This window comes from Schistocerca piceifrons, chromosome 2, assembly GCF_021461385.2.
Source record: "Schistocerca piceifrons isolate TAMUIC-IGC-003096 chromosome 2, iqSchPice1.1, whole genome shotgun sequence".
In the NCBI taxonomy this organism is placed as follows: Eukaryota; Metazoa; Arthropoda; class Insecta; order Orthoptera; family Acrididae; genus Schistocerca; species Schistocerca piceifrons.
Window position 1 is genome coordinate 713,517,357 of NC_060139.1, and position 11,878 is coordinate 713,529,234.

The 11,878-nt window shown below is 37.6% G+C and overlaps 1 protein-coding gene across 1 annotated transcript in view; it reads left to right on the forward strand.

The window, feature by feature from the left end:
• LOC124776522 (protein MCM10 homolog) overlaps positions 1-8,336 on the forward strand; it is a 99,658-nt gene extending 91,322 nt beyond the window's left edge. The window contains 2 exon segments of the mRNA XM_047251551.1: positions 2,005-2,196; positions 7,872-8,336. Coding sequence (XP_047107507.1) covers positions 2,005-2,196; positions 7,872-7,982 — 303 coding nt within the window. The 3' untranslated portion in view covers positions 7,983-8,336.
• Positions 8,337-11,878: the final 3,542 nt, after the last annotated feature.

Genomic DNA, 11,878 nt, shown 5'->3' on the forward strand with positions numbered 1-11,878 from the left:
CTGCTCCAGCATCTCACATTCAGAAAATGCAACACCAAAGGGAAGGCAGTCCAAATGTGAAAAACTATTCATGACATCTACCAATTTAAGTGTGTTCATTGTGTGATTTTTCTGTATATGAACAATAACCGCAAAACATGTAGAATGCATTAGTGGGCACTGGTGAAGTGTCTGTGTCTTGAGGATGTCCAGTACGTAGTTGCTGAGCATGATGAATGGCCAAGGATACCCAAATCCAAATGTGTGCTGTACTGCAAGAGCCATTTGTATCCTCCAACCTAGCATGACTTTCCCTGAACTCTGCTGATATGAACCTCCTCTTCAGCATGTGCTATCACCCTCACCCTCCAAGGCTTATCATGCTACCCATTTTTGTATTTAATGAAATTGTTATTTCTTTTTATTTTTTATTATTCATTTTTTACAGTGGTGTGCACTCCCACCCCCTGCCCACCAAACCCCAATTTACACTATTCGCAACACTTCTCATTTTTCTGTCTATTCACTGCCCCCCCCCCCCCCCCCCCCCCCATTTTCTTCTATGCTTCTCACTTTCATCAGTCATTTGCAGAATAGTTAGCACAGTTCATGTATTATCTTTGATACTTTATCCTCCATCTTTGCCTCCTTTCTTCCTCAGAAATGTGGATCTCTTTCAGTATGACCTTCTATTCAGCCAATCCGTCTGTCTCTTCTGGATATCATCCATAACAGTAGTATTCAAATAATTGTTTGTGGCCACGAGTGTTATTTTTATTAATGTAAAATCCCATACTTTGCTGTACAATTGGAAAATTCTGATGTTGTTTCATTTTATTACAGTAAATTACTTTGTGACAAAATATCTTTGGCTAGTGAACATGACAAGAAGAGAATAGAAGCTTTCGAAATGTGGTGCTACAGAAGAATGCTGAAGATTAGATGGGTAGATCACATAACTAATGAGGAAGTATTGAATAGGATTTGGGAGAAGAGAAGTTTGTGGCACAACTTGACCAGAAGAAGGGATCGGTTGGTAGGACATGTTCTGAGGCATCAAGGGATCACCAATTTAGTATTGGAGGGCAGCGTGGAGGGTAAAAATCGTAGAGGGAGGACCAAGAGATGAATACACTAAGCAGATTCAGAAGGATGTAGGTTGCAGTAGGTACTGGGAGATGAAAAAAGCTTGCACAGGATAGAGTAGCATGGAGAGCTGCATCAAACCAGTCTCAGGACTGAAGACCACAACAACAACAACAACAGTGAACATGATGGGCTCAGATGTTTTGAGAAATCGGGAAGGTTTGGGGTCATGTATGGTGTTGCAGTGTAGATCAGTAAAAATGGTAAAATTGTGTTTCATTTGTCATTAAGACAGAGGAAACAATAGTATTTCTTCAGGAGGTAGACATGAAGGATCAGTACAGTTTTTCCTCACTGATATTTTCCTCTGGGTTTTTTTTGTGCACATCAGATTGTTGGTTGATGCAAAATTTTTTCTGTTGCTTAACTTGACTTTCAATTGTGCAATCATTTTTGTATGCAATAAACACAGATTTTGACTGTGGTGTGAGTTCATAATTATAATGTTGATCCCCTCCACCCTTCTCCCCATCACCAGTCACATTTTATCTAATGGTTTGGATGGGGTAGTTCAGTGGTCAGATGGAGAACAAATGAGATAACATTTCCTCCCATGAGGGCTTTCTCATGTAAAACACCTTGGTCTTCAAACTAGTCTTCGGGTTACTGGCTTTTTTGGTGTGTTACTATTTTTATGTAGATAAAAATAAGGTTTTGAGTCTCATTTCAGTATCTGCCATATCAATCTCCTTTGTCTCATTAAAGTGTCTCACATTTTATGTTACACTTTAGTATCACTTACTTTTTTGTGCAGTATCACTATTGTTGAACTTGGGTCTGTTGCAGGCGAGTGATCTACCTTCACTGTAGATTTAAGTTAATAGCATAATAAAATAATTTATTTCTAAATACTTAAACTAATTTTTTTTTTTGTTCCAGTGCAAGTACCTGGCACTTCAGGCATCAGAATTTTGTCGTTCGCAAGGACATCGGGTGTATGTAGTCGAGACTTGCAAACGATTCTTCAAGTGTGAAGACTGTGGCAATCGCACCATCAGTCTGAGCTTAGTGCCCACGCAGACATGTGGCCGCTGTAACGGCTCTCGATGGAAGAGGACAACAATGATTTCTGTTAGTTGACATTTGTTTAATAAAATTATGATTCATCTCAATAGTAAACAGTATGCATGTTTCAGATACGATTTTTGGAAGTAGATGTAACCTCTTTACTGAATAAGATGTGATAATGTGTGGTGACAGTACTGATAAGGTGACAGTTCATGCCATTTCACATATCAGAGAACAGCAAAGTGACACATTAGTCAGACCACTGGACTCGCACTTTGGAAGAACTAGTTTCAAATCTGTCTGACCATCTAGTTTTAGGGTTTGATAGATTCCCTAAAAGATGAATGTTGGAAAAGGTCCTATGGAAAGAACATGGCTAGTTTGCTTTCTCATCCTTGTCCTGTCTGAGCTTGAGTTCTATCTCTGATGGAGCTAGCACTATAATGCTGGTATATTGTTGTCAGCTGACACAGGCGCCAGTCATGTGTATTCTGTGATAGCTCTGGAGGAGTATACAGGGTATATGCGCATTGGGAAATCCGAGAAAAATCTGGAAATTTTTTCATCTGGAAAAAAAAAACCAGGGAATTTTTCGTTCCAGTTTTCTGTTAAATTTTTGTTGTTTTGACTAGTAAGAACTAATACTCCAACACAGAATTTTACTTTAGCCCGCCGCTGCAGAAAAACACTGCACCGGAGGGGGGGGGGGGGGGGGGATGAAACTTAAGTTCCAAAGAAAATGTGCCATTTACAATAACAAAACACAGTGCACACACAAGCATCTGCCAGCAGCAAAATGTGTCAAAGGCTTTAGGATGAAGACTATGAAATACTTCATAACAACATACTGCTTCCGAAGAGCGTGACATCACAACAGTTTACATTAGGTTTGTTTGGGCAGCTGTCAGTGGGCTCATGTGCATCCATAGTTGAGCAACGTATGAGCAATACCTTCTCCTGATTCTGGGTACTTGAAGTGTGGCTGTTAGCTGTATTGGCAATAGCAATGAGCAGCAGGATGTTATCTGGAAAAAAATTTCTGGCGTGCACAAGCTGCCAGATTCATGCATGTGCAAACCTGTCTGAGCTATAGCGGGGAGGGGGGTAGTTTTCGCGTGACCCCTGTTTACATTTAGTGATTTTATTGTTTCCTCTTCATTTACATGTCTCACGTCAAATGAAAACAAAATGGATTTCTGTGGCTGGGAACTATCAAGTGAATTAAAATACATTCACATAATTATGAAAGGCTAAAATATGTTATTAGTTTCAGTTTTCTGATTTTATTTTATTTCAGTGTTTTTGGCAGTCAGGCATTATTGACTTGCAGAGCACTGAAGTTATTTTTGTTAATTTGCAAAAGAAATTTGGCTTTTATTAATCTTTTTCCGCAAAGACAGTCAATTTATTTGAAGCACTGTGGACTAGTGTCAACAGTTTGCTGAATTTTGAGGGCTTTTCTTCTGCCATAATAGAAAACCAAACATGAGATAATGCAGTACTGCTACTTCAAGAAAATTTGCATCCCAAAAGCCATACTGAAAAGCTTAATATCAAGTTGGGGGTTTATATTCTTTGTGAATCTGGACATATGGATGTGCACTTTAAGGCGAATTACACATTTTTAGTGTGGTTTACGAAATTCCAATGCTCTTGGAATATTCTCTGATGTCCTGTTTCGTTTATGATGTAATAGAAGATCTCTTAATGCGGTATATGTACATATGGTTATAATAGAGGGAAACATTCCACGTAGGAAAAATATATATCTAAAAACAAAGATGATGTGACTTACCAAATGAAAGTGCTGGCAGGTCGACAGACACACAAACAAACACAAACATACACACAAAATTCAAGCTTTCGCAACAAACTGTTGCCTCATCAGGAAAGAGGGAAGGAGAGGGAAAGACGAAAGGATGTGGGTTTTAAGGGAGAGGGTAAGGAGTCATTCCAATCCCGGGAGCGGAAAGACTTACCTTAGGGAGAAAAAAAGGACGGGTATACACTCGCACACACACACACACACACACACACACACACACACACACACACACACACACACACACACACACATTCATCCACACATATACAGACACAAGCAGACATATTTAAAGACCCACATAAGGGCTTCCTACATCATCATAGCTGTGCACGGGCGGTAATGTGCGTTTTCTGGCGCACTCTTGACAACTGCTGAAGTGAATTCTAACAGGTCACAAGAAAGTACTACGAATGGTGGTTTGAAAGCGGTACTTTCAAAGTAAATTTCGTTTCACGCAAGATAAATTATGTTACGTGTGTCAATGCGATTTGAATTTCTTAAATCACAGAGCATTTGATTCTTATTTGAAGCTTAACACTTCGAAGGTCAGCCACTTATAAGAATTTTGAGCCCAGAAGACCATACATTTAAAATTTTACCAGCACATTTGTCTGATGTATCTTAAAGTGGAACACATACAGAAAAAAGACCAATATTATATGTGAAAGCTTAGCTTTTCTTGTAGGTACACTATGCATCTTAATTTAACCCATTAACTTTTCCTATTTTTGTATTCGTACTACTTAACAGGGATGTTACTATTGGCTGACTTCATCATGTGTCCTGTGCTCTGAATATCTGCTATCAGTGGCTTGCAAGATCATGTGACATGAGCTGTGATTGGCTTACAAAAGCACATCGCAACCTCAATTTCAATGCTTTGGAAGCTAACATGCTGTGTTTGGTGGAATTTGAATATTTACTTTCACAGTACAGAAATATGTAGGCTATTATAATACAAAAATATGCAGCGTACGTGTTGCTGTACATCAAAGATCTTTCCAAAATACGTTTCTTTTCTGGAGTTTGTTTTCTAAAGTGCCGGGAAGTTCTATGCCAGTGTATAAGACCTTAACCATTCAAAGGATTGATAAGTTTTACGGTTCTGAGGGAAAATATACTGTCACTTAGCACAGAAAATGTGTATTTTCACCTGGAAAAAAGTGTATTTTTAACTGGGAAATCTGTGAATTTTTTCTCATTTACCACATATATATATCCTGAGTATGTTGTCTCGATGCTTAGGCAGGTTTTCAGTCTTCTTTTTATGTGCCTATCAACATTTCAATATATCTTTAAAGTGTTGTTTCTAAAATTTCATAGCTTTTGCTACTGCGTCTGCATTTCTCACAGTCAGCATTATGTTCCCATTTTGTGAAAGTATTCTCCTTAAGTGTGTGCCCATTAAATATCACTGTTCGTGTTTAAGTACATATTCCTGTAAGAGAATGGCATCCAAAGTTCTGTGTGTGTTTTAAATACACACAATATAAATAAGTATGGACTACTTCTGTAGGAAAATAAGTTAAAATTGGGAGAGTGAACTAAGGCCACTAGAGAGAAATGCCACATGGTGGCGGTTGTGTAGAGTGCTTCAGAAAAAAAAAAGTTGTTTGTTTCTTGATGTTTTCAAGTTATTGAATGTAAAATTATTTCAGAATGTTGTAGAAGTGGGTGGGACATTTTAATATGTGCAGATGGTAAAATAATAAGGTAAGAAATAGAATTGGACATCTATTAAAATGAGAATGATGGCTGGCGAAAGACCCATTATAAGTGTACACAAACCTGCAACTATATACAAGAGTGCAATAGTAAGCTCAACAAATGAAGTATTAGTGACACTCTTAATGAGCAAGCTGGTCACTTAAGAGTATTACAGGTGGTGTACAACTTGTACCAGGCAATCATGTGACCATCCATTGCTGATGTAAGTCATAGCAGTGAAGTGGTGACTATTTGCCAGTCAGTTGTATGGAATCACTACAGTAAGATGAGGAGACATTACAGAGTGGCAGAAAAGATCTATTGTGTTTGAACATGCCCATGAGTACATTGTGAATGAAGTTGCCCTATTTATCGTTGTATCAGTGTGGTGTGTGCGATGTGTCTAAGGGAACGGTGTGCAACTTGCAGCTGTGTAATGCAGAATAAGTGAAGTACTCATAAAAATATCTTAACTGATGAAGATCAATGACAAGTGTGTCAATGACAATGACAATTAGTTTCCAACTTTAGAGGAATTACTGCTGTCAGTGAATCCAGGTCTGTGACATCCATTTTCCAAGCAAATGTAGCAAAGGTGACATGCAGTACCTCTCAAAAGGCCTTTGCTCATAGCGATACATAAACCTGCATGTCTTCAGTGGACCAAAGCAACAAAGTAATCAGACAGCAACTGATTGGAGGCATGTAGTGTGGTCAAATGAGTCACAGTTTTGCCTTGTTTCAAATGATACAATGAGGTGTTTAATCTGCAGTGTGCAATTCGGGCAACAGTTGATTCTGTGATGTTTAGGGGGTATTTCTTGTACCATGACTTCAGCTTACTGTACATACAAACCAGGATGTTGACTTCAGTATTCTCAGCGGCCAGGCCTTGCCCCTTCTTTTACATATTCATGAAGAGTATTTCCGGAAGCACTACATGATCAATAATCACTGAGTAAATTCAGGTGGATTCTCTTCTTTGCCGAATTAATGTCATTATCAAGGCTAGAAACAGTGTTACATGGTATTAGTGTGATGTCTCCTGAAGGTTTATAATGTTTTGTTCAGGTGCCTTACTTGTTGTTATATTAACTGAAGGCTCCACTGCTCACGTGTGTGCTCTGTACTGTGTTTTTATCCATTTGGGCAAAAGTTATTACTCAAAAAATAGTTTATTTTTCTCACTTGTGACTTAAATTGTTTGTCGTGGTGGTGGTATGTGTGAATCAGTGCTAGTATTGCCAATCATTTGAATCTATATCCTGTGTCACTTAAATGTTTGGATCAGTAGCACATCTCATTTATTCTGCTCCTGATGCTTCTGTCATAGGGTCATGGGTATTTTCCTCAGTTCTCAAGGTCTATCTAAGTTCGCATTCTGTCACTAGTGACATCAGTGTCACTTCAATGACCGTCTCTACTTCTGGTACTCAGATTGTATGTGGTGTAACAGTGACCCACTATGCCAGATGGTAGATGGATGGTGACTCATTTGCAAGCACTGAGACTGCAATGAGCACTAATTCATGGTTTATAGAACTCCAGAAATGAAGGTCCTGAGAGACACTCGGCAACAGTCCTTATGAGAGGAGTAACAGTTGTCAGTGAGCTATCCAATCTAGTGAAACTTCAAAAGGTTTCTAAACAATGATAGACTGAACAGTAAATTCCACACATAATGAACAAAAGGCATTTTTAAGTCAAGAGGCAGACAAAAAATGATTGTCACTAACAAACTGAAAGAGAGAGTCTTTTCTCGAGTGATTGTCATGCATGACACTCTAGGGGCACTGCATAATGTGACACAATGAACATCTTAAAGGCTACATGTCATGTAAGGAGAAATGGTACACAGTTAAAAAATGAGATGAAACTGCTAAAAGTGAAAGAATTTTGTTACAAATCATGTAAGATAAAAGGTTTACAACTGTTTTAAAAGTTAATGTGTGTCATAATATGAAAACCAAGCATTTTAAAAATTTGCATATGGGATGCAATTAACTGAATGTGCACATTACATTAGTAAACTTAAACTCTGTTAAGAACACTATATTTGATATGCAATTTTTTTAATTGCACAATATCTGGGTCTTGTTCAGTAGAATGTTGTTGCTGTTGCTGCTATCTAAGAAATCTATAGCTGTCAGATCAAGAGTAAGTATAGTCCTACATGGTGCATAACACAAAGAACTTTCTGTTGCAGGAGAGACGTGGTCCATCTCTTACCACCCCATTGTGCTTGAGGGGTGGTGAGGAAGTCTTCTTGGGACATCAAACTGAGGGAAACATTAATTTGCTTGTTCCCGAAGATTGAGAACAGTGCAGTTGAAAGAACACCTGCTTCACAATTTCATAAGATGTGTGTTATGTGAAGTGCATGAAAATGTGAGGTGTAAGGATCACTGATACAATTATACTGCAAAATCAGCAATAACTGAACAAGTGGTTTATGCCAGTGTTGAACAAGTTGAACAGAAAGACGTATATAGCACACATCATACTTATATAATTTGTTACATGCAGTATTTCCCAAACTGAATACAAAGGACTCTGAATGTATCATTTTATGTTAAAAAGGCTGTGGCCTCTGTAAATATTTTGCATCTTAAATATTATTTTAACACTGCTTGTAATTTTTTTCTATGTTTGTAAGGAATCTCACATAACAAAGGCCAAACTGATTTTACATAATTAATAAAATATGCAGATACCTTTAAAAAATACTTAGTTTTTACTTAAACAAATAAGTCTTTTAAAATTATTCATTTTGAATTAATTCTATTGTATTCGCACAGTGTTTGTTATTAAGGTATGTCTTGCACCAAACCAGCTGCACTGATAGAAGTTGACCATGAATTTATAAAAGCATTCCATTCAGAATGAGATCTTTTATTTATTATGCAGTGATTGTAGTCATTGATGAGTTCAGTAGTGGTGCTATTTGCACATTTTCTTTGGGAGAGCCTCTTATAGTACCTCTCAGAAATCATAGGTGGAAACATAATTGACAATGGAAGTTTATTAGATCTCAAAGTGTGCTAACCTAGCATAATGAGTAAGGATTTTGCTCGAAATGGCATGAAATCCAGCTTTGAATTTCAGTGTGGCACAAATTTTCATTAAATAGGGATTCAGATCTTCCTTTTTTTACATTTATATTGATTTCATCTCCATCAACCGTTTATTTCATTTCAGTGAATTTATTTCAGTTGATAGTGTGGCAGGATCAAGAATTTCTGGTAATGACATAAATCTGGAAGGCCGCCAAATATTATCAAAATTTTCTGTAATGTTAGTTGTGGCTGCAGCACCACACTTCTCCCACTTCTGTGTCACCTGATTAGTAGCATTAACTATTATTTTAGTATTGATTATTTTTCTGTTGGTTTAATTTTGTTAAGTTTTTGAATTTGTTCTTTAATAATTAACCAGTTTCTTTTTTTACAACTTTTTTGGCATTCCATGCCCTTTCCCTGTCATATTGGTCCATTAATTAGAGATGTTCTTCTATTTAGAAATATTTGCACTGGCTCATTTCATAGTCTGTATGGTTTGTTCTGTGAGATATCATCAACATATGTTTTGTTATAATATCGATTATCACCTTTCCATAATTATATTCTGTCCCAAAATTGGTAAATAATTTTATTATTCCAGAATATTATCAACTTGTCTGCCCCATGAAGAAGTGCAGTGAAACACATTAACTATCTTTGACATTATTATTGACCTTATGCTTTTACCATATCTCTTTTGCTACATCCTCGTCCCACTACATTCTTGTCCCACTATGTAGACAATGCTGCTGATTGTCAGCAAAATGATGATGTTTCATAGAAATTCATTTAAATAGTTATGATCATTGCCACAACTGTACCATAAGAATCTTGCAAAAGAGCGATGACATGACCTATAAATGATTCAGCCTTTTGGGGAGGATTGTAGGGAAGTTGAAAACTGGCAACATTGTTTGGGGTGTGACAGATGACATGAAATAACAGTATCATTGGCATATTCTTCTCATCCAGGTCAGAATTTGAAAACAATTCCTGTCTGGGCGTTTGCAGTTTATATCACAGTTCCTTTAATTTTATCATGCCTTCATTATGTATATAAGTAAGTTGTAACATAAATGTTTCATTGGCTCATGTCTTGAAGTCAAGTTTCGCACTAAAAGTTTTGTCCCCAGCACATACTGTTTTCCGTGCAATGCTTTAAGTTGCATCCACTGATCCTCCAGTTTCTTACCTAATTGAGCAATTTAATTTAACCCACTTAGTCTACAGAATTACTTCTGTTCATGAGAGGGCTTAAATTTTATTAATAAAATGACTGGAATGTGACAGACTTTTTGAGGAATGGTGAAAAAATTATTTGGCATGTAATGAAAAAAGTTTAGTTAAAAAATAATCAAATAGATCATCACACAACTGTAGAGCTATTGGTTGTAACTGATTAGATGAAATTTATTTACATTTCTTCAATACTTTTTTTTTTCTTTTTACAAACTGCATCACTTCGAATGAAACACTTGAGCTTTCGATAGATGTCTCCGCCATTGTCATCAAGAGTTAAAGTCACTGACTGCTGGAACTGGCATAGTGTTCTGATTATATAAGTGTGATAGTAGTGTCTGTAACATTTCGGAGGGTGCCAAAGTGACACATGCATGGAAAGCAAGTGAGGCAATTCTGGCACACTGCGGGACTGAGAGACATCACGTGGTGGTAGGACTGGTGCCACATTTGAAATTGTTGTTACCGCCTCCCTGCAACCGTCAGTCATCCGTCTTTGCTTTTCCTCAGTGTCCATTTACCTTTCTATTTGATGGATGTCTCTACACTTCTAATGCAGATGACTTACTGCCATCCATGTCTTCAGAGTCCAGTGTCAGTGGTGTACATTAGAGTTAAATTGGGCCTTCTATACAACTGAATGAGCAGACATCTGCTGCTGGATGTCTGGTGCAAAGCTAACCTGTCATCAACCTGAAGGTTGATTTGAACACTGCTATGCTTTATGAGGCATTGTCCTATAGGAGACTGGAAGTCCTTGCCTTCCTCTGACTTTTTGAATTTCCATACACCACAGATAATTTACATGCACAAAGCATTGGCAGAGATGAATACATAAAACAGTACAACAACATTGAGAATTTAGCCTGTGTTTGAACATCTGGGATACTGTTGATCCTTTTCTCTAAGAACAGCATGCTCTCACTGTGTGCATCTCTTTCTACACATAGATAGTAACTGTGCCTATACCATATATCCTAATATTCCGTGGAGATGTAAGCAGATAGATTTGGTATTTCCACAGTTTGGAAAATTTTTTAATTCAGTGGAACACTGAATTCTGCTTAAGAAAATACGTTTGAATCCTTATTTATCTCGACTTGGAATTGGATTGAAAATTTCCTGACTAGCACAACATAGAATGTATTTAGAGATGAATGGATGAACAGTTATCCACAGAGATGGAAGTAATTTTCGTTATGCTCCAGGTAATTGTGAAATGATCATTGCTTTAATGTAATATGTTAATGTTGAATTAGTTGCAATCTTAGATCAAGCTGAAGAGGTGGTTATCAGTGAGAAAGTGACTGTTTCTGGAAGGTTAAAACTGTGTGCCGGACGTAGTTTCCACTGCAATTCCTTTATCAGCTAAGCATCCAAGAATTCAAAGTCTCAATCCTGTCAGCATCTGTTCCACATTCCTTGCTGGGCTAGCAGACCTTAACGAATGGATATGGCAGTGAGTCGATTAACCACAATCTAGGATATATTTCCAGAATTAATATTTCATTCTGCAGTGCACATTGTATCGCAAACTAAAATATTTATTCTGGTTTCAACGAGGATGTGTTGTCCGATAACATAACAAGGCTCAAGTAACTATGTGTGGTGCTAAGCTGAGAGGGGTGCTAGAGACTGGTAACTATGTAGGTAGAGATTAGGAAAATGTAGTGGTTTGTATAACCTGAAGTGTAAAAATGCACAGTATAGACACCGATCAGCCAGAACATTATGACCACCAATGTACTATCAATATAAACCCATCCAGGCAATAGCAGTGTCACTTGGTGAGGAACGACTGCTAGTCAGACACGTGCACGGTGCATGTGGTATCAGTGAGCCTGCTGTCCATGTGTAAAATGGAAGAGGCGTGCAATTTGCAAGGGCAGATTGTCATGTCTTGGAGGCCTGGCAC